Raw genomic sequence first — 23,608 nt, forward strand, 5'->3', positions numbered from 1 at the left:
ATAAAAGGCTGGCAGATGTCTGTACTTAAACAGGGTTGGGGCATTTTTGAGAAACAAAACGCTCATCATCATCTTGAGGAAGCAAGGCTAAAAGAGGATCCTATTGCTTGGCAAGGGAACAGGACAAGTGGTAGGTGATTAGAACCTCTTTTTAAACGTTTCAAAATTTGTACTTCAAAGTCCAAAAAGTACACAAAGACAGAAATTCACCAAATTATAAAGTATTTATTTCATATAGATTTCCAATTTCTTCTACACTGAATATTAACCCTTAAATCCTACACTTTCAGCACTTGGCCATTAAGCATCAAAATGAAATTAAATCTTTACCACCATTATTAATAAAAAGTCTCACTTTTCTGTATTGGATTTTATTTCAACAGTCCTTAACCTTCAAAATCACTAGGTATCAATTTATTTTTTCTATTTGGTCTAGATATACTATCACAGGATTCCAATTATTGATGGACTTAGTTAAGTTCTTTTCTTTAAGTAATGAAATTAACTTGGCCAGCTCTGACACTTTCACCCACTATTAATCAATTGTAGAAATAGCTTTTCCATTTCTGCACATATACTATTCTTGTTGCTGCTGTCACGTATAAAAACAAAGTTCCACGTTCTCTTTCCAAAGATCTGTTCATAAGTCCCAACAGATAAGCCTCTTTTGTACATTAGTCTTTAAAATCTTTTGAATTATTAAGTAGACCTCCAAAATTGTTTTGCTTTCCCACAAGTTCACCACAAATGATAAAATGTCCTCTCTTGATGGTCGCATTTCCAACACTTATTTGAAACAGTTTTATACATCTTTGCCAGTTTGGTGGTGTCATGTGTGATACATAATTTTATAAAACCTCTCCTTCAACGGTGACTAGAGCCCCTTATGTGGAAAGCTGTTTATTTTTATAATGGAAGAGAGAGGCTGTTGGCTTTTTGTCATGGGTTGATTCAGCCAAATATCCAGCAATGTTTCCAGTAAAGATGAAAGAGTGGTTGAGCTGGAACAGAAGCCCTGAACACCAGCTTTTCTTTGTACCTGTGCTAGTATGTTATGGCTCCTACCTCCTCTAGCCAAGCCAGCACTGACCAATCACAGGTTTACATACATTCTCAGAAATGCCAATTTACATCAGGCTTCAGCATACATGTGTACGTTCCCACTCACACTTGTCCAGTACAAAACACAACTTGTTCCCAGCCAACTGCGTGTCATGAGCAGAGACATCACAGTGCCAGACAGCACGCAGGGAACGCTCACCCCATGGGAAAAGCCGCACACTAATGGCTTGGCCTGTGGTAGCAACTTCCTCTGCACTCACAGCTTCCATGAGCTCACATAGTTTGGCAGGACCTAGCCAAGGTGCTGGCGTTGTCATCATGACGATATTGGTCTCCACAGAGGCTGGGTTTACAGAGCAGAGTGGAGATCCAAGGTTGCAGACTCCTGCAAGAAAGGAGAAGGGAGCAGTTGTTTGATGCAAGCATGAGCTTTCCTGTGAAGAAGAGTTTGGATTTTCATCCCCCCTTTCTCTCCTGTAAGGAGACTCAAAGGGGCTTTCAATCTCCTTTCCCTCCCCCCCCCCACAACAAACACCCTGTGAGGTGGGTGGGCCTGAGAGAGCTCCGAAGAACTGTGACTAGCCCAAGGTCATTCAGCTGGCATGCGTTGGAGTGTACAAGCTAATCTGGTTCCCCAGATAAGCCTCCACAGCTCAGGTGGCAAAGTGAGGAATCAAACCCTGTTCTCCATATTAGAGTGCACTTGCTCTTAACCACTATACCACACTGGATCTCTGTGATAGAATCTGTGAGAAGTTTCTACACAGCAAAGGTGGCTTGGGGGAAATGCGGAGGGATTCTCACCATACAATGGGAAGAAGCCTCTGCAAAAATCAGAAAGGAGACCCCAGTTCAGCAACAGTGAACCACAATCTATCTGGACACAACATGGGACAGTAGCCATGGCTCAGTGGTAGAGCATTTATTCTACACGCTGAAGGTCCCAGGTTTGATATCTGGCATCTCCAGTCTAAAGGATCAGGTAGCAGGAGATGCAGAAGACCTCTGATGAGGCTCTGGACATCAGCTGCCAGTCAAAACAGACAATACTGACCGTTTGGTTGTGGTAGGTTTTCCAGGCTGTGTGGCCGTGGTCTGGTGAATCTTGATCCTAACGTTTCACCTGCATCTGTGGCTGGCATCTTCGGAGGTGTGTCACAGAGGGAAGTCTGTTACACACTGTCTGGGCCAGGTCCAGATGCCGGGCCCCCTCCCCTCCCCTCCCCTCCCTTGCATGCCACCCCTCACTCCCTCCCCTCCCTTGCCTGCCACCCCTCACTCACCCTCCCCTTCCCGTGCATGCCACCCCTCCCTCCCCTCTCCCTCCCTCCGCTAGGGTGGGTGGGCCAGGTCCAGATGCTGGCCCCCCCTTCCCTCCCCTCCCTTGGATGCCACCCCTCATTCCCTCCCATCCCCTCCCCCCCTTGCATGTCACTCCTCCCCCTCCCTTCGCTAGGGTGGGTGGGCCATGTCCACATGCCGGGACCCAGTACATGCACACATATGCATGCAAACTAATCACTGACAATTCAAACAGCTAGTGAAAGCCTGTAAAAGACTTCCCTCTGTGATACACACTGTAACACACTGTAATACACACTGTAACAGACTTCCCTCTGTGATACACCTCTGAAGATGCCAGCTACAGATGCAGGTGAAACGTTAGGAACCAAATCCACCAGACCACGGCCACACAGCCCGGAAAACCCACCAGAACCAGTTGAATCTGGCCGTGAAAGCCTTTGACTATACTGACCGTGATAGATGAATGCCCTGGCTTAGTATAAGGCAGCTTCATGTGTGTATGGTAATGGGTTCACTATGAACATGAGAAAAGTGAACCTGAATGGTGCTGAAGCAGCTGAGAATGAAGCCTGGTCTCCCCTTCTCCTTCCAAGACATGCACCTTCAGCAAAGCTTCTAGCATTGGTGTGATCCCTCTGCAGTATTTCCTCCATGTGTCTCAATCCAACAAGGGCAGCTGCTGCCAGAACCCCCGCTTGGCGCATCCCACCTCCGAGAAGCTTCCGCACACGCCAGGCTTCGACAATGAATTCTCTCTGTCCGGCTAGCAGGGCCCCAGCTGGTGCGCCCACACCCTGAGGAACACAAACAGAACGAGTACTAGGTGTTGATTTTTTTTTTTTTTGCCATCAAGTCACAGCCAGCTTATAGCAACCTAAGGCAAGAGATGTTCAGAGGTGGTAAGCCATCCCCTGCCTCTGCATAGGGACCCTGGTATCCCATATGTGTGCAGTTCCTTAATTCATCCCAGAAACTGACCCCCACACACACACTTCCATATACAGCCTGGCAAAACAACCACTTCTGCTGTAAATCCAAGGAAGAATCACAAAGTTTTGAGGCAGATCATGGTTAAGTAGGCCACATGATCAAACCTCATGGGTGTTTTCTTGCACTCTTGCCCTCATTTTGCAGTTTAGCATTTGCCCACCTTAGAGAGACACAAAGTGACGGAATCACAGTGCTGGGTGATTTGATTTGGCAGGACTCCCAGGGCCACTGCAGCATTAAGCATCCGGGCACCATCCAGGTGTATCTTCAATTCATATTGGTGGGCAAGCTTATGAACCTGTGTAGAGAAAGGAACTCAGCACCCTGAAGACTTACAAAAGGAAGAAGGAGGAGGAGGAGGAGGAGGAGGAGGAGGAGGAGGAGATGTTGGTCGTGGTCGTGGTGGTGTAGGAGTAGTTTGGATTTATATCCCCCCTTTCTTTCCTGTTAGGAGACTCAAAGGGGCTCACAATCTCCTTTCCCTTCTCGCCCCCGCCAAACAAACACCTGGTGAGGTAGGTGGGGCTGACAGAGTTCCGAAGAACTGTGACTAGCCCCACCCAGCTGGCATGTGTTGGAGTGCACAAGATAATCTGGTACACCAGATAAGCCTCCACACCTCAAGTGGCAGTGGGGGCAATCAAACCTGGTTCCCCAGGTTAGAGGACACCTGCTCTTAACCACTACACCATGCTGGCTCTTAGATCACCAAATGGTAGCTCTAGCTCCAGATGAACGTTACATGGCAGCCTTAGAGTGTAGCTGGGCAGCAGGTGCCAAAAGACAGATGAGCCAACATTTTCAGACATATTGCTTTCTTATCATTAAGTCTAACTGTGAAAGAGATTCTGCTGGGCATTTTGATTTAAAAACAAGAACAAAATCTAATGTGACTGATTACTCTGAGAAGGCACCACTGATAACAAGTCAAATTCAGCTAGGTAATGAATTTACATAGCTCAAAAGTGTCAGGCACAAAATGGATGGATGTTCACCTCTTGCAGGTACTGAAGGGGAAGGATCCGTCCTCCTGCTGAGCAATGTGTATTCTCAAGGCAGATAAGCTCAGGCCGAGGGTGGTACTGACTTCTATAGGTCTGCTGGATCTTATGCTCCAGTTCATCAAGACTTATAGTCCCATCTGGCAGGTCCTGCAATGTCTCTGAATGGACTCCAGCCACCTGTTTCAGAACAAAATGGGTAGGTGAGGCTGTGTCAACCAGGTGAGATCTAAACACGACAAATGATTTGTGCTGAAACGAGCTGATGGTATCCATATTTAAGGTGAGATTTGGTGCATGAATTCACTGCAGGAAATGAAATTCTGTTTGCAAAGTCACACAAACCTGCACATGACCTCTCTGGATGACCTTGACTGCAATGCTACTGATGGGATCAGATTTATACTCAAAATGTAAAGAGGATTTTTTTGTGTGTGCAGAAAATCAATGCTGATGAATAGAGTGAACTTTCCGGATGATAAATCAGCTAAGAAAACTCAAGAGCCTCATCTTCTGCCTCTAGATCAGCTACATCTTTAGACGGGGAGCCCTCTGGATGACTATTACTGTAGATGCTGATAGCAGGGTGAATTGAGTACTGGCAAGAAAGGTTCTGAAGTGTTGCGGAATCTAGAAAGAAAAATTTGGAAACTATTTGCAGTTCCCTTGTTCTGCTAAACTTACCTAGGGTGGAACTCGCCAAATATCTTGCGGCTCAATTCTAAATCACATAATAACAGAAACATGTCCTACTGAAATCAATGGCATACAGAGCAAAGCAATTGGTCTAGAAGCAGAATAGTTGAGCAGCAGAAAAAACAAAAGGGGAGGGGCGACTTGTCAATAATTCAGAAGTCTGAACAGTTTCCAGTAAATAGTCGAATTTATACCATGATTGTGAATAGTATTCCATTAATACTATTTTCTAGTAGGAGGAAATCAATGATCTGGATTAAAAAAGTGTTGGCTTGATGTTGATACAGGTAATACCAAGTACAGCAAACAGATTAGCTAGGAATCTGCTACAGTTCAGGACAAAGTAAATTCCAAACATCTAAACCTGATTATTGTTACACAGTGAGATCTTAATCCCATGTCCAAGAACATGGCTCTTTTTGAATCAAACAATGGAACAAATTCAGAGTTCTAGAAAACATACAATAAGTGAAATGTGATCTCTCTAGAAAGAATCCTGAAGGTTTCACATCAAGCAGAGGTTAGGCCAGGTTCCTGTAATGAAATCTAGGCATATAAGGAAACCTAGGCATAGTGCTTGTGGAAGTCTGTGTTGGACTTGGACTGGGAAGTAACAGGTTTACATTATTTATCTCCACCTTCAAGCTCACTGGGCATGTTAGACCACTCACTTTCTCTCAGATTAATTAATCACATAAGATTGTTGTAAGCATAAAACGGAGTCAAGGAATACTGTGTGTATGGCATGAATTCCTTAGAAAAAAATGTTAGTTTGTGGGAGACAGAAAAGAGTTGTAACTAGATTTTGCTTATTGTTTTGGGGAAGACTAGAGAAATTATCAACCTTGCAGGACACGTAAATGTCTGAGCATTTTCTTCCTCTTTACAAATCAAGATAGAGGTGCCTTTTAGAGGCCCCATCTGAGTTCTGACACATGGTATCTTACTTGTTGAGGCCATGTGCTTACATGGAAGTGGGTCTCAGAAATGTACCTGTCTTGAGCAGAAAGGAAGGAGAATATCCATCCCTCAGGGGTTCTGCAACTAATGAACTATTTTGTTTTCCTTATTACAATGAATACTTATTTCTCAATTAGGCAACCCTGTTTTGAGTTTGGGGGTAGGAGTGAGTTCTGAGTTGATGAAGTCCTGACAATCTAAATACAGAACAAATAGGGAAAAGCACCTTACCAGGTATGCATTTATTCCCCCAACCCCTGATCACCCTGTCTAGATAAAACTCCATTAAATAAGATCCCAGATGACTGGGCCCGTGGTGGCGAACCTATGGCACTCCAGATGTTCATGGACTACAATTCCCATCAGTCCCTGCCAGCATGGTCAATTGGCCATGCTGGCAGGGGGTGATGGGAGTTGTAGTTCATGAACATCTGGAGTGCCATAGATTCGCCACCACTGAGTAGGTCCCACCATTCAGTAGGTACTTTGCAAGACAGTGCCATCATCTGCCTTGGCAGCTGTCTTTACAGCCACCCCCCCCCCCCGCAGACCTGGACACATGTTGAAAAATATACCTCTGCATGTTTGATTTAATTTGGTTTCTTGATCAGTTTCTTTTTTCCCCCCAGATAATTTTTTTCTCTCCAACTGACTCTGCCTCTAGAACAGGTGCAGAACTGTGTGCCTAGTTCTGGGGTCCCCACAAATCCAATGTGCCAGTACATTCAGTTGGGCCCTAGAAGGTATCTCAGAGCTAAGAGTTACCAGGGCAACTAATCTCACCCACTGTCTAAGGGACAGGAAGTTTTCTCATGCCACATTTAAGTTGGCTCCTAATGTGACTACAAAACATGCAGTGACTGGGATGTGCATTCTGCAGTTCCTAAGTTACAAACATTCATACAATACATGAAAAATAATATGTTCAAATGCACTTCAACATTCAGTATGCAAACGCCCTCCAACATCAGCTGGTCTTGAGTACAACCCACCAGAAATAACAAGGCTACATGCTAAAAGAAAGCAGAATTATATCAGCAAGGGCTTACCTGTGCAACCCCTCCATGCTCAAAAATATGGATATGGGCCTCCCTCCCAAGCAGAAGCTGTGCTCCTCGCCTGCGACAGTGACACATGACTGATACAAGAGAGGGCAACTGTCAGGATGGGAGAATCCACAGTGGGTTGGGGGTGGGGGTGGGGTGGACAACAGGGTGTGGATGGGCAACAGGAGAAAGGTAGATGAATTTAATTCTCTCCTAAGAGACATATTACTTGTTGCTGCTTACATCGTTGATGGAAGGCATCTAGGCAAGAGCTGTCAGGAATGCTTGCTTTGTTTTCTCCAATACCTTCTAGGCACAATAGTTGGGTGGTCTCATTTCAGAGTGAAAATGCTTTCCTGGTGATTCTAGTCTAGAATGTGCTCCTTGGGGCCGTGACCTTTTTGTGTATTGTACATTTATGGTGTTATATAAACAGTAAATAATAATACCCCATACCCCAGACTCTCCCTGCTATACAGCGCCACTACTCTGACTGCTTCCCATAAAACTTACCAGCAATGAGATTAGCCATGGTGGCCGTGGGTACAAATAAAGCTTCTTCCTTTCCCAGGAGGTCAGCAACTAAACTCTGCAGCTCTGCAGGGGAGAAATGGGGTGGGAATGGATAAGGTCACAGCCATGGTCCAATTCACAGAAACAACTTAGCGTTGGGTTTTAAAGCCTCCCAATCCAGTTGCCACAAAACTCTTCAACCAACATAACTAGAACTTGCCTCACATTTAACAATGGGATTATTTGGAATTTCCTATTATTTGATACAATATATTTAACATCACGACTGGAGCCCAGAGAAGCCTTGCACACAGACATTCACTGGTCAATAGTACTCTCTCCCTCATAGTCACAGAAAACTAGAGATGTCCCACTCTTCTACATTCTGAACTATGATGTGTCCTCAGTACAATGTTTCCTGAGCAGCTGCAGGTATGAAAAGGTTCTCTGACGCCCCTAGTGTCATTGCTTTAACAGGCTGGTTTTGCAAGTGCATCCAAGGACGTTTTGGGGTCTAAGCTATCTTCATTTGTGGGGGATGAGACCAAGCATCCTCAAGCTGAGTGCTCCAGAGAACGGCTGCTGTCTGGGCCATGCTTGCCTTTACGTATTTGGCGATGTTCCTTTCCCCAGACTCACCATTGACTGTGGGGTCCTCCCCGTAGTCATCGTCTCCCACCTCTGCCTGGGCCATAGCTTGCCTCATTTCAGAGCTGGGCCGAGTCACTGTATCACTGCGCAGATCCACCACATGATGCTCAGCTTCTGCGAGGGGACCTGTTCGATAACTGTGAGCACCGATCCTGCAAGCAGGAGCAAAGGCAGCATGCCGTGGGCGCCACCAGGGTAGAAGAGTACCATGCTGGCTAGCCACAGTTTGGCTGTGACACCTTGCATCGATTCTAGAGAGCCAAGAACGCTTGGGGATGGCACTGATACTTTGCCATTTAGAGTTGGGATGGGCTAAGGTCCCATTGAAAGCCTGGTTCTGATTCTTCTGGATCCAAAGGGCACCCACACCTTGTTGACAACATTCAGACAGAGTAAGGCACGCACTCACTTCCTGGTAGCGACACTGGAGCTCATGTCCTATCGGGCGGCCTTTAAATTCGTAGCAACAACGGTAAGCTAGATTCCGGGTGGTGCCCACACCCGGGTGCCAATATGGAGTAGTAGTCCCCCCTAACCCTCTGCACCAACGCGTGGACTGGCGGCCACGATCGCGGAATTCACGGCAATGAGTGGGGCTGCCGATGCCACGATCAACTTTGCCTTGGCTGGCAACGTGTGCGCGACATGAGCAGAGGAGGGCACGGAGGTCCTTGCGCAGAGCACCGCTCCCCCACGAGCCGACCTTTCCGCTCAACAGCAGCATTTCTGATGTTGTTTCAGCCCCCCGCCCCTTTCCTTTCCCCGGACGAGGAGAGACCAAAGAGAATCCACGCCTTCCCTGGGATACCGAACTACGACTCCCAGCAGCCTTCCGGGCGCCGCGGTTTTGTCACCTCTCACGTACAGCATTCTGGGCATTGTAGTTTTCAGCGGGGAGTTTAGGAAAAAGGGTGAGATGGCATGGCGTGAATTTCTCAGCGTCTCAAAATCACTCGCTCTCTTGGCAGGCTGATTGAAAAGCACATCATTCAGGACTCATAGTCCCCGCAGGATGAGAAAGAATCCCCCTCCCCCCTCCCCCCTCCCCTTCCCATCTTCCCGGTTCATTTCAATCCAGCTCCCCCAGAAACAGCGTTCTAGAGGCAGAATTATCTGCCCGCCCGGCGATATTGTTTTATGATATCAGAGTTAATCCAGGTCAGGTCATCATGCCTGATGAAATCTCACACTTGCCATCCAGCCAGAAGTGACTTTTCCTTGGCATGCGTGAAGAACAGAAGTGCAATTTAAAAACATGCCTGTTTCCAGATTTCAAATCGACTGCCGGCTGTGCTGAAATCAACGTTCCTCTATTGGAGGTGGTGCCTCGCCAAATGAGCTGCAGAGTCTTATCTGGTGAGCCAGATGTGTTTCCGCGTTCCTGTTGGGTGACCTTGGGCTAGTCACAGTTTTTTGGAACTCTCATCCCCATTTACCTCACAAGGTTTCTGCTGTGGGGTGAGGAAGGGAAATGAGTTTGTAAGCCCCTTTGAATCTCCATACAGGAGAGAAAGGCAGGGTATAAATCTAAACTCTTCTTTTTCATTTTGCCTACTTTTTTTCAATTTTTCTGTAAACCTTGATAGTTGTGGTGTTTTCTGAAAAATCTTTGTGATGTACCCTAATCTGCAGATGTAAGTATTCATAGAGGGGGCATGATGATGGTGGTGGTAGGATGAATTATTCTGAAAGATAAAAAGAGGGGGAGAGAGAGAGAGAGAGAGAGCGAGAGCACAAAGTTTATCACAGGCCCACAATGTAACCTATTGCCCTAATGTTAATATTGCAATTGGAAATGAGTCTGAGGCAGAGATGAGCGCTTTACAAAAACCCTGCAATGTATGTAGTTCAATGTTAGCATCCCTACGTTGTAGACAGAAAGAGAGTTGTAAGGTACTTTTCAACCCCACAAAGCACGTTCAGTTTCTAAGAAATGGTAGCAATCCTTTGTACAAAAATAACAATCAAGACATACGTGCTGTTAGAAGTTCTGCAATTCATCTTGTTTGTTTTTAAGGAAAATGAAGGTTGTGGGACGGAAGCTGTGAAACTGATTGCAGCAGCTGTTACTGCGGCATTGCAGGAGAGGTTATTGACTTTTTGAAACCATATTGATGACAGACCTACCTCCCCACCACCGATTTTCTACCCATGAACTGAGTTGAGTGCTGACCAGAAGTGCCTGTTAGCTGGAACTAATTCAACTTTTAACTAAATAACTGGAGGCTGCAGTGTCTAACCTCTCCCTTTCTCCCCTTCAGCATCCAAAAGAATTCCCAACAGAAAGTAAGGGGTGCAGGGGCACCTTTGTCAGATCTGATGTTTAGAATCACATGTAAAACCATGATTTACAGACCCAATAGTTTTGTTTAAGGGAAATGCAGATGGGCAAGCAGGCATGTGAAATTCAAAGTAGCAGCCACTGCTACTTTAGGAAAGGAGTTGAGCTGATCTTTTGCTATTGTCACTTGAAACTGGTAAGGGAAAGCTGTTTCAGCCTGATTTTTAAAAATAATTTCCAGTCATGCCGGGGATGCTTCCCTGCCTGGAATCTCTGGAATCTGAAGAAATCAAATTAATAAAAAATACTTTTCTGTTTCCTGCCCTGTGCTACATTTGCCTAAATCTGAGTACTGGTCCCCCAGCAAGGCAAAGTGTCATAATCAAGGGAAAAACAGATTTTATTGTCTGGAGAACGTCCTTACACGCCATATTTTGAATATAAATCTGGGTCAGCACTGCTTATGGTTGGTTTTGATTTACTCTCTCAGGTACAGTGTTAGCTTCCAGTTTTAATCAGCCACAACCTTCACAGAGTCAACTTGAAATATATCAAATTATATGCTTATGAATTTCACACCTAGACACAAATGATTTTCATCATGCAAATAAGTACATTAAGAATTTGCTCGGAATATCTCTCACACAGGAAACTCCACTAGAAGGCAGTGCTGGATTTATATTTGCCTCTGCTCTGGAAACACTGTACCATGAAATGCTGTGTCTGCTGATGATGGGACAGTCACTGGGTTTTTGACAACTGCTGTGTTGTGGAATGTCTCTTGATTTTAATTGGATCTGCTGGCAACCCAGAAAATTGCAAAAGGAACTTTCATGCCACATTCTTAACCCAGTATAACCATACATATCACCACTTTATAATTCCCAGGAAATAATTTGCCTCTAATTCTTGACCTGCCTCTGCTTACTTTGGGAGAAAAGTCTCTGCCTCCTCCTTGCCCTGGAAGAAGGCACAGAGCTGGCAATTGTATGATGATAGTTTATTTCTGTGACACCCCCAGTGCACATGACACTTTTCAGAGTGGCACAGCCAAAACGAAAGCTTCTATAAAGAAACACAGATATATGTATGTATGTGGTTGGAGATGAGTACTAAGGTCAAAGGTATGGATTCAAGAGGGAAAAGAAAGAATATAGAGATTATTTCTAACTGGCCTTTCTTTGCCACATCTCCACATTCACACCTTTCTGTTGCATGTAAATCATTGATGTGCATTCCTGTCATCTAATGAAATGAGTACGGAGTCATGAAAGCTTATACTGAAGTACAACTTGTGAGTCTTTACAGTGCCACTGAATTCTGGTTTGATTTTGCTGTAGCATCCCAAATATGGCTACACCCAGTGGAAATATTTCGTTTGACTATTCTGCTCTCAATCTCCTTCTGTCAATCTCAACATCCCCTGATGCAGCTGCCTGCTGCCCCTGGGGCTGAGACACTGGCCAAAGGGTAGCCTGACTACTTGCCAAAAGGTTATTGGGAAAGCATCCATACAGTCTGGCTTCGTCTCTGAGTGAGGGGCTTGTCTGGCTCACTCTGCCCACAGAAGCTAATTGTCTGGTTTTATTTTACTTTTAAGAAATATTTTCCCAACCGCTACCAGGAAGGAAGTCAGCAGTGTGACCTCTGCTGCTGGGAAGAGCTGGCCCAGTCTCACTCACAGTGACAAGCCATCACGGCAGAGCTGACCCCAGCTCCCAGCACAGCTGCACAAATGTGTTTTATGAGCTCTCCATAAACCTTCTCTTCTTTGTGGCTGACGCAAGATGTCTTGTTCTCCCAGGTCTATAGGGCATTTGGAACGGAGACAAGATCAACACAATGCTAAGAGGTGCTAATTGGCTCTGGGTGCTTCTTGGAATTGTCCATCAGGCCTGCTCTCTTACCTGCCTCTGCCTGGGCTTGCCTGCATGTACAAAGGAACCCACAAAAGCCTGAGGGTCAATGGCATTCACATACAGCCCTGTATGTATACACTCACGTTTGCACAGAGGTTCATTCTCTGCTGCTCCTCCCCTCTTGCCCCTATAAAGTGAGTGACTGGACCATAAACAACCCATCTTGCAGCTACTTCTCACCCCATGGCAAGGGCCAGATGTTAACAGTCATGCTTTATTTATTGCTTCTATTTCCTCCCAGTTCCAGTAACTTGTTCTCCAGCCCAAGTAGCTCATGATTAGGTAGCGAGAAGCCTCTAATCTTGCCGATCTGATTTACTGACATTGAGAATAGCCTCTTCCCGTTATTGGGCCCAGGCTTGGGAGCAGAATCCGTGCAGACCTCCTGTCCTAGTAAATCCACCCTCCAGGAAATCCTGGGCCAGGAGGGCACAAGAGATGGCTGGGTTGGGAGGCTATCAGAAAGAGGAATGGGGGAAGGCTTGGGAAGACCTTGGGAAAAGCTGTCCTTTGTTGGAACGTGGTGTCAGGAGGTTTTTGTGCATCAGGTGTATGTAGCAGGAACACCACAAGGGTGTACTAAGCAGGTTGGAAGCAGAATATGACTGTCTCTCTCTCCCAACCTGCTGAGCCAAATACTGCACACCTCCAAGGCTTCTCCATCTAGGCAAGATTCTGTAGTGGCTTGCTCCCACTTTGCATTGAGAAGAAAGGATGCCTTTCAGGAACTTTACAGTTATGCTTCCCTATGTAAAGTGAGTTAGGAGCACAGGCCTTTGCGGAGGTGCAGAGGCCTTTGGGCATATTCTTGTTCATCAAGTTGGCATAGGAAGAAAGGGACACTTGCCAGACGGCAATCTGCCTGAGACACTTGGGCCACTTTCAGCTTGGAAGATGCCTCTCCCTCCTTCACCAGTGGAACACATGCCCTTACAGGCACACAGGGATGTGTTAGTGTGCATTGTTCCCTGATATTCCTTACACTCACAGCCATTTCTAAGCCTGAACTTCAAGTTGCCATTGGCAATTATGCCCTCACAGTGGTTTGAAGGGCTGTGAAGAGAAGGTTAAGAGGTGACATGATAGCCATGTTTAGATATTTTAAGGGATGTCATGTTGGCAAGGGAGCAAGCTTGTTTTCTGTGGCTCCAGAGGCTAGGACCAGGAGTAATGGGTTCAAGGTGAAGGAAAAGAGATTCCACCTAAAGATCAAGAAAAACTTCCTGATAGTAAGGGCTGTTTGACAGTGGAATGCACTACCTGGGAGTGTGGTGGAGTCTCTTTCTTTGGAAGTTTTAAAGAGAGGCTAGATGGCCATCTGACAGGAGTGCTTTAATTATGTGTTCCTGCGTTGCAGGGGTTTGGACTTGATGGTCTTTGTGGTCTTTTCCAACTCTATGATTCTATTTCAGACCTGTTTCCAGCATTTTGGTTTTGCAAAGTTTCTGTCCTTTTTTGGAGAATGTAGGCCCTCAAAAATAAATTTTCCTATAATTTAGGTTGGGATGTCACCCTTCAGCTAATGGCAGCAGCTCTGCTGTGCTGTCTTTCTCTCCCTATAGACATGTCAAGGAAGTCTGCACCCGTTTCCCGTTGGCATGCCATGATGGTCCACACAAGTTTTATCCCGATAGTGCTTCTTTTACTGGGAGATGTATATTTTGAGAAAAGTACAATGTTCTATGCCTGGAAACAGGCAATATAACTCCCAGATCCTGTGTTCATACCTTGTTCAGATAGGAATGTGCATTAGGAGTTGTCACGTGGCCCCTTCAATATGAGTAACTGGTGACAGAGAGCAACACAGTTCCCCCCTCTGCTCATTTAAAACTCCTGTCGTTAAGATATCCCATGACATTTTGTTAGGTTGCGTTTTTTAAAGTTGTTTGGCGGAAAGGAGGAAACGGCTAAGTTTTTTGAAGATATTCTGAATGTCAGACAATTTTATGTTAGATAAATTTCATGGAGTACGAATTGACCAATGGCTATTAGCCATGAAAGCTAAATGAAACCTTCAGAAGTAGTGTACCTCAGAATACCGATTGCAGGGAGGATCAACCATGGGGTGGGGAGAGGGGCCTTTTGCCCTCATTCCTTGCTTATGGGCTTCCCAGAGCTTCTGTCTGACCACAGTGGTGACAACATGCTTGGCTAGCTTGGTCTGATCCAGCAGCAGCTGTGGATTTAAAACATGGGAACAACGAATTCCTGCTGCATTCAACCCCCCTAAAGAAAAACTAATTCACTGCGCTTTCATTACAGTATTTCAGAGGTTAGCCATTTTGGTAATCAGTTGTACAGCTAGAATCAAGTCCAGTAGCACCTTAGAGACAAACAAGATTTTTGGGATATGAGCTTGCAAGAGACAACGCTCCTTCATAATGGTAGCTTTGACTTTCCAAAGCACATACCCCCAAAACTGTGCTACTGGACTTACAATGTTGTGGAAGGATGGCTACATGAATTTTGCAAAAATAGCTAAAATAATGTTGAGGTGCATTTAAACAATTGTACAGAAAGCCCCTCAGACATATTTCCTAGTGGAAATAGCCAAGGGTGGTAAAGTACTTGTGGATTCCCGGTTACCAGAATCAAAATTTCAGCCTCATTATAAAGGCATTAGCCCTGGACAGGGATGCAAACAATGCCATTATTCTTAAGGTGCTTTTAAGCATATTTGAAATATAGTTCTTGAGTGGCACAATTCAAAATGTAAGATAGCAGTCCTGTGGGAAAATAATGCAAGCTATTTCACTTGGGAACAACTGTGTCTCTGCCTAGTGAGAAATGCCATGCTTTGAAATGATATGCCTTTTCAAGAGTGGTCTGTGTATACATATCCTGACCATCCTTGTGGTAAAGGCACATGTAAGACCACCACAGACTTTATCACTCAGGATTCTTCTGTACAAACCCAGAAAAATAACCTTTGGTAGAAGAATAATCAACCTCCCTAAAGGATCTGCATCATCTTTGCTGCCACATGCAATGGGTCCTCATATTCTCACGATGTCCCCAGAACTAAAACTGGCTTTTAATACAGTGGGTGCACTGCAGGATGGACAACTCGCCAAAACCTAGAGAAGAAATCTGCCATGAGGAATGGTAGAGGGAAAATTTCCCTACTCTGCCTGGTTACAATCAATTGCAACATCACACCTCTGAATATGAAACAAATGCAATTCCTGGAACTGAGCCTCAGAATCTCCAATGTGAATCTTGCATACAGCTTCAATTATTGATTGGGAGGAAGGACTTACATCCTCCCCCATGGGATATAGGGGCATGTCAGGCTCATGACTTCTCCGGGATGTATTTATCACACAGAGGAATGCTAAATCAATAAAGCAAAGCTTTATCAACAGCTGAGGCTCTCCATCATTTATGGCTGGGAATCTGAGGCAGGGAAATCCACAGGAGAGGGGGTGGGGTATGTGGTTCACTTGCTAGCCTTTCCAGTCCTTAGAGCAACAAGATGCTGAACAAAATTAATCTTAAATAATATTTCATGTGAAGGCTACAGTTTATTGATATCTTGGTGCTGAGTTTCTGCATCTATTCAGGCTGCTATGTGGATTCAGAGGCAGTGTCTGTGGGCCTGATGGGTAATGCCACTTTGCAGTCACTGGTGCTTCAAGTGCCACATGCCGTTATTAAGCACAGGACACTGGTATTGAAGAGAAGAAAATAGAACAAAGTGACAGCAGGTTGACTGGCGTGTGTGTGTGTGTCTAGTTAGTGTGAATTTTGGTGGACGTGTCACCCTCAAATACAAATAGGACAAGAGGACACACAAAAGCCAATTAGAAGAGAGGAACCCAAATTCACATATCTATTTGAAATGCTCCAAGACATATTTTTCTTTTTCTCTCCAGCTTTCTTCTTAAAGCATGCTTTGCAAATAGAGGCCCCATATGTGTGGAGATCTTTGGTGGGTCCTGAACATTGACCAATGATAGCAGGGTCAAGCATTCACCATCCCATTCAGTTATACTATTACTTCCAGTGGAAAGAAAGCATCATCAGCTGGCTTTTAAGACATGACTCCAGCTAGCTTCACAAATCACACACAGCTGGGTATTTAAAAGGATCTGGCACCACCTCCTGGTCTCCAGGCTGTGGCCTACCTTCCTCTTAGCTTTAGTATTGACGTGGTTGACTCATTTGAGCTACTGTCTCATTTTATTGCTTGGCTTTCCCAGATGAAATGTCAAGGACCAGGTTACTTCTAGACAAGCACAACAGGAGATAGCTGCTATGCGAATGATGATTGGGGTGATAAACATAATAAACAAAATAACTGACTTTTTTTTCTCAGTGAAGGTGCTGTAGGACACAGAGTAATAGGTCTGTATCAGAACACTTCCCCTTCTTCTGTTTCTTCCCAGGGGCTCAGGCTCAGTATGTCACCGTCAGGGAAGTTTTTAAGAAATCATATCTTCCTTCGGAGGCATCTTGAAGGTTGGTCTCTCAGTCCTGCTGCAGAGGTTACAGCTACCTTCACTCTCAGGGTGGCTTTACATGGCAGAGTCTAGAAACTAGGCCGAAGTCCTATGGCATCTTAAAGACCAAAACACTTACTGAGGCATATGCTTTCTGGGATGGTGCCCCCTTCTTCACACGCTTGAAGTGAAATTTCAGGCAGCAGATAATGTATACATTCAAAAAGCTTACAAAAATGAGTTATATGTCTTGAAAACTAACACACAATAAATCTGTGCTGTAAGGCTACTTTTTGATTTTTTTGCATGGCAACAGACTAACAGGCTACATTCTCTGTAGTTTGTAAGGCAAAATGAAACAAAGCGAACATGGCATGTCCTGACTGTGTTTGCCTTGTACTGAGTGCAAGGAGCATCTGTAGGAGAGAATTGGTAGGTAAGGGTGTTTAGCAGCAAGTCAGGAGCAGGCAAAAAGTCTGGACTCCTAGGCACATTTACTGTGTCTAAGGACATGCACCTTCATGCAGCTGCTGTGGAAAACACTGGGATAATTGCATATAGCAGTGGTTCTCAACCTTCCTAATGCCGCGACCCTTTAATACAGTTCCTCATGTTGTGGTGACCCCCATGTTATGGTGACCTAACATTTAATCCATTTTACAGATGTAGAACACTGATGCAAAGAGTCTTAGACAACCCCTGTGAAAGGGCTGTTCGACCCCCAAAGGGGTCGCGACCCACAGGTTGAGAACCACTGGCATATAGTGTCATGTGATCCTCAGGTACTGCTTGTATGTAGATCAGCAGGTTGGATTGCTTCTATCCTTACAACCTCATAGGTCCATTTTTAAGAACCCCGTTTCTATGGCCTGCAATAAGTAGCCAAATCTGTGAAATCTCTAACTGATCTTCCTATCTTTAGATGTTGGCGTCATTAAGTCTGTCCCTTAGAGTGCACCCAGATGAGCATTTCCGATTTTGATCTGCTGCTGCTATCCATGAAAGAAAGGACCGTGAGGCCTTCATAGAGAATTTGCATGCCTGCAGGTTCAGTCCCTGGCATCTTCAATTTTAAAAAAATGCTTAGGTGCAAGGCTTCCACCTGAGATCCTGGGGAGCCTCTGCTAGTCAGGCAATCATGACCTCAATAGACCAATGACCTGGCTCAGTATTAGGCAGCCTCTAGTGTTCAAGAAGTTGTACAATTCACACTGCCTGTCATGATCTATTACTGTGGTGTTCAGCCTCCTAGCTTTCTCTTCATTCTGGCACTTCATTGAAGAGATAGAAGATTTTGTACAATTGGTCTCATATGGTGATGCATCTTTCTTGGCCATTATCCCTCCCCCTTATCCGCCATTATTAACTTCCTTCCTTCCTTCCTTCCTTCCTTCCTTCCTTCCTTCCTTCCTTCCTTCCTTCCTTCCTTCCTTCCTTCCTTCCTTCCTTCCTTCCTTCCTTCCTCCCTCCCTCTCTTCCTCCCCCCTCTTCCTTCCTTCCTTCCTTCCTTCCTTCCTTCCTTCCTTCCTTCCTTCCTTCCTTCCTTCCTTCCTTCCTTCCTTCCTTCCTTCCACTCTCCCATGTAGCCATTTCTTTAGTCTTCATACTAATGTGCACCTCTATCTATGGATTCACTGGGCATTCAGCAGGTTATCTCCTCAGAAAGTGAGCATAGGACTGCAATCTTAATTTATTTGCTGGATCCATTTCAAGTTTTTTCCCCGGGCATTTTCCAGCACATTATATTTATGAAGTGTGCATAGGTCTCAATAGCACACTGGGTTTGTTAACAGAATAAAGCAAACCTGTGAGAAAGAAGCATATGCTCATGGGAAACGCGGGAAGATTAGTTCCAGGGCAGTGATAAGTAAACATGAAATGATGGTTGATAAGACTGCTGGTGGAGATGTAGCCACACCCTTAGACTTCTCTAAATCTTGCCTGCTTTTGCAGAGGAATGTTCTTACAGCCTCTGAGGTTTTCTGTTCCTGCAAACCTGCCAGACTGCACACTTCTGAGAAGATGTTATGAGCTGTATCCACTCTGAATCTTGAACATTTGATGCTGCCTCCTACTGAGAAAGACCATGGATCCATTTCACAGCATTACCCACTCTGCTACTCCAGGGTCTCGGGCAGAAAGAGGTCTTTCACAACACCTATTACCTTTTAATTTAAGATGCCAGTAATCTTCTGAATCCAAAGTATTTGCTAAACCATGGGGCAATGGCTCTTCTCCCCCTCTGCCCATAGAATCTCCACACCCTGTTTATCTGCTGCTGTTTCCTTGCTATTAAAAGATGTAAGCTAAAGTTAAAACAAAGTGCAACTTTGCCCTGAGATTTCTGGCCAAGAACCGAGAATACAGGCCTGCTGAGGTTCCCAATAAGCGCTGAGACAGTGCTGCTGCCCATTCCTTTATCAGTTTAATCGAAGATATATGTTAACTGCCGAAACGTTCAACATCTAGGAATGACTGGGAACAGGAGCAAATTGTTTAAAACAGTGTTTTCTTTTGTAGCTCTTCACTGCCATCATTCAGCTGCCAACATGGATGCCCTGGGCATAGAGTCAAAGAGAGAAAGAGTAGCAATCATTGGATAAGCTCAGTAGTAGCTCTGTGGTGCCCAATATTTCTTTACAAAATATCAAGCCAACAGAAGAGAGTTTTAAGTTGCTTTATTTGCAAAGAAAGGGGAATTGTCGCTACATAGGCAGACTCCACCAAAACAGTATATCCACAGCATGTCTATTCCCTTCTCCCGTATTTGCCACACCCCCTCTGTTGAGTAAGGGTACTTAGAGTCACAACTTTCTGGACCGCCTATTTACATGTTGCTCCTTAATATGTGCCCCCTCCCATATTCTTCCTGTATGTTCATTATGATACAGTTTGTCATCTGAGCAGGAGGAGAAGAAGTTAACATGCATTAGACTATTAAGCATGCTCAATACGTAATCTGATACGTATCTCATCTCTGCATGACCCTGGCTGAAACTTTTCCAAGCTGGTTTCCTTGAAGTGCGGTATTCTTTTAGCATTTTAAATTTCCTGCTGAAAAGCTGGCTGTTTCTCAAGCCCTTGTGCCCTTGCTCAGCTTCCCACTCAGAGCATGGCCCACCATTTTTCGTGTACCTCACCTCACTCCTTTCCTCCCCCCTCACCTCTTGGTTTTCATCATTTTGTGCATTTTATATTTGTTGGCTTTTTTCTCAGTCCTCTCCCCCTCACATTTTCTCTTATATGTGGGTAAATTTACTCATGAGTAAACTCATAATTACATGAAGCAAATTGTTTTAACTTATTTAATGTATTTTATGGTGTGTAATGTAATGGCCTATTGTGTATAATATTGTTTTGGCCTTCTGTACACCGCCCAGAGCTCTTTGGGGGTGGGCGGTTTAAAATCTAGTAAGTAAGTAAGTAAGTAAGTAAGTAAGTAAGTAAGTAAGTAAGTAAGTAAGTAAGTAAGTAAATAAATAAATAAATAAATAAAGTAATAAAGTAATAAAGTAATAAAGTAATAAATAAAGTAATAAATAAAGTAATAAATAAAGTAATGCTCAAACAGATTGACCGGGCGTTGAATCAATAGATCAGCAAAAAAAAAAAAAAAAAACTTTTGAAGAGAGGTGAGTGTGGACAAACATTGTAATAAAGGGGGGAGGGGATTGAAAACATTCTGGAGACATTCTAAACAATTTGTGTGAAAAAGGACAGGGTTTTAAAAAAAACTGAGAAAAAGCTGCTTGGAAATGTTTTTGGAACCAAAGAGGGAAAAAACAGTTTCCTGCCTGAAAAGCATTTTAAATAGTGTGTGCAAAAAGGGCCCCTGTGTGAAAATTCCTAAGGTGCCCATAGGCTCAAAAAGTTTGGAGATCCCTGGTGTACAGTAATTGTGTGGGAATTGCTGAGAGCATTAACCTGTTCCCCTACCAAGGCGTTCCATCAACATTTCAAAAACTGATTTTTTTTCTTTTCATGAAAGAGGGAGACAACTCTACATTTAATTGAACTAATCCTTATATGGTGCTTCAAGATTAAAAAAGAAAAGACAGACAGTCTGTCTGTCTGAAGCGTGAGAGGAGGGGCAAGACAGACTGGCATTTGTTTTGCTGGCCATACATCTGTCAAATAAGTTATGAAAAGGAGTGGGTGGCATGGGGGAAATTAGACTTGAGTAGTGGGAGAAAAAACCTGCAGCCAATCCTGATTTTTAATGTAAGTCTGTATGCCCCTTAAGGGCTATTGGCAGGTGGTGAAAAAGCACACATGTCTTGATGTAAAACTCAGGCATCATCAGACAAAAACTCTGGTTGGCTGCCAATGCAAGCACAAGTGGATCGTGCAGGTTCTGAGTCTTAACAGAGGATTTATAGCAATTAAAAAATACATTATTATAATTGCATGCTCTGTTGGTAACACTCCAGCTGGAAGGCAGGTAGGGAATGAATTCCAAGTGAGGATTTTTAACCTGCCCAGTCCCCTAAAGCTCAGGGTGGGTAACCAGCTAATTAAAAAAATGTCTAAATTAAAAATGGATCTGCTATTCAAGATCCTGAAAAGAACTTCCAGCTGCTGAGACTTGCTCAAAAATACCACTTTTCATAGTATAAAGAGGATAAGAGAAGAATCTACATCATGTAAAATCTGCATCATGTGACTTGTTTGAAAACGTACCCATTCTGAAGCACATACATACAATTGCACACATGTATAATGTCACATGTATTAATCTACATGTGCACATGATATAGTATTATATTTTGAAATAAGGACTGGGCATGCCACAATGAAAGGCCACTGTGTTCCTAGTATCGTTTATGCAGATTATCTTGCACAAGTGTGATTTGCATTTATTCTGCTTGCCTCAGTTCTCCATCTATAAAATGGGAGGTAATCAGCCACTGTGAGTTTGAACAGCCACATAACCACTTGTGAATTTAACAGTTAATATTCTTTAAATATGTGAATCTTTGGTCAGCAATTCATTTAATCAGAATTTGGGACTGTGGTCCAAGGCTGCAGTCTTCCCCACTTCCAAGTAGGTTGGTGGCAATTCAGTAAGTATAATACAATACAGTACAGTAACCTTTGTTAGGCATCAAAAAGAGAAACACCAAATAAAAATAGACAAGGTAAAAGAACTGGGAGGGATGTTGAAAGTGTACAAACATAACATAAACAGAGAGGGAAGCCCAGAGGATTATTTCGGAGTATTAATCAAGAAATTAGCCACCATTTCCAATAACATAGGATCCAGATTATTCAGGAGATAGTTCAGTTTGGAGCAGGGATGGAGTGAGAGGGAATTGTGCCCTGGGGCATGCATGCGCCCTGTGCCATGCCGTCGCCCGCCCCGCCCCTGCCCCAGAACACTCTTGCCATGCCCCCCCCCCCGGAGAGCCCGCCCAGCGTGTCGCGCATCCCCCTTCCCCCTTGGCGCTACGCCACTGGTTTGGAGTTAGGAGGGCAAGAGCCTTCCAAAATTGGAGCCTTAAGAAAGAAATTGGGTCTAAATATGCTCTAGCAACTCTTCAGAAGTTAGACAATACACACAAACGCGCTTCTGGTGTAGAGATTTTGTAAATCTCTCTGGGGATAGTGTAAGAGGAAATGTGTTGGTTCTTGCTCTAGTAACCACACATCTCAGCTTGGGGTCAAACAGTATGTTTAAATAGCCGGCTATCCTACATTTCCTGGGTATAATATCAGAATAGTGGGGGGAACACAGACTTTGCCGATCAAAAGTTGATATTCCTGGTCCAATAACTGCTCCTTAATATGATGGAGAATCTCATTGGGGGAAAGCATGTGAAGCTGATCCCAAGTAAAACCCAGGGAAAAAATATTGGATTCAATAAGGGACCACCAGGGAGAAAACTGAAGTTCGGGGAAGGCGAGATAGATAAGACAGTTTGAGTTGTGAAAAAAAACCATAGCTGGACTCAGAATTTAGAAGAAGAGTTTGGATTTATATTCCCCCTTTCTCTCCTGTAGGAGATTCAAAGGGATTTACAATCTCCTTTCCCTTTCCCCCTCACGACAAACACCCTGGGAGAAGGGTGGGGTTGAGAGAGCTCTGAAAAGCTGTGACTACTAGCCCAAGGTCACCCAGCTTGCGTGTGTTGGAGTGTACAAGCTAATCTGAATTCCCCAGATAAGCCTCCACAGCTCAAGCAGCAGAGCGGGGAATCAAACCCAGTTCCTCCTGATCAGAATGCACCTGCTCTTAACCACTGCGCCACTGCTGCGTAATCCACCATGCCCTTGTTTCCAGAAGACGTTGTTCTGCTTCAAGGAAGACAGCATAAGGTACACAGTCGGGGATCCCAAATAGTTTGTAGAGGAATCTGGATTGTATTCACTCCAATGAAATGTGCCAGGCATCAATCCATAGGAGAACCCCATAGAGAAGTTGTGGAGACACCTAGGAGTTAAATACCCTTAGAGTTGCTGGTATAAACCTGTGGTGGCAGTTCCTGTTATTTCAGCTGCAACTCTTTCCACAACCTTGTCCTTTGGTAAGTGAAGGCCAGCAAGTACATGGACCACATTTAATGCAAAGGTTTCTAGTTGCTGGCCTCTAATACAAATTAGTTTTTTTTTCGCATGTAAGTAGCAGAGAACAAGGGAGAAGGGGTAGATCTACAGTGTGGGTGAAGGGAAATGTGAGCACAGGGACAGGAGTTCTTAAGATCTGAGAATGCCAAAGTTCCCAAAAGTTCCCTTTTGCTATGCC

The 23,608-nt window shown here is 44.4% G+C and overlaps 1 protein-coding gene and 1 long non-coding RNA gene across 3 annotated transcripts; one reads left to right on the forward strand and one right to left on the reverse strand.

Annotated features, from left to right (window-relative positions):
* Positions 1-205: 205 nt before the first annotated feature.
* Positions 206-9,212, reverse strand: LOC125428084 (probable low-specificity L-threonine aldolase 2). 2 transcript variants are annotated; one of them, XM_048487694.1, is made up of 7 exons: positions 8,213-9,212; positions 7,574-7,657; positions 7,064-7,152; positions 4,353-4,538; positions 3,518-3,655; positions 2,969-3,161; positions 206-1,447 (listed from the first exon to the last, which is right to left on the reverse strand). In XM_048487694.1, the coding sequence occupies exons 1-7, from the start codon at positions 8,946-8,948 to the stop codon at positions 1,140-1,142; spliced, it is 1,734 nt and encodes a 577-aa protein (XP_048343651.1). In that variant the 5' UTR covers positions 8,949-9,212; the 3' UTR covers positions 206-1,139. The 2 variants fall into 2 exon arrangements, with proteins under 2 accessions (XP_048343651.1, XP_048343652.1); XM_048487695.1 differs by having other exon boundaries at positions 1,205-1,447; positions 2,905-3,161.
* Positions 9,121-10,823, forward strand: LOC125428085. Its single transcript, XR_007243767.1, has 2 exons — positions 9,121-9,580; positions 10,242-10,823. It is a non-coding gene; the product is annotated as an uncharacterized LOC125428085 (long non-coding RNA).
* Positions 10,824-23,608: the final 12,785 nt, after the last annotated feature.

Source organism: Sphaerodactylus townsendi, linkage group LG03 (genome assembly GCF_021028975.2).
Source record: "Sphaerodactylus townsendi isolate TG3544 linkage group LG03, MPM_Stown_v2.3, whole genome shotgun sequence".
NCBI classification, from domain to species: domain Eukaryota; kingdom Metazoa; phylum Chordata; class Lepidosauria; order Squamata; family Sphaerodactylidae; genus Sphaerodactylus; species Sphaerodactylus townsendi.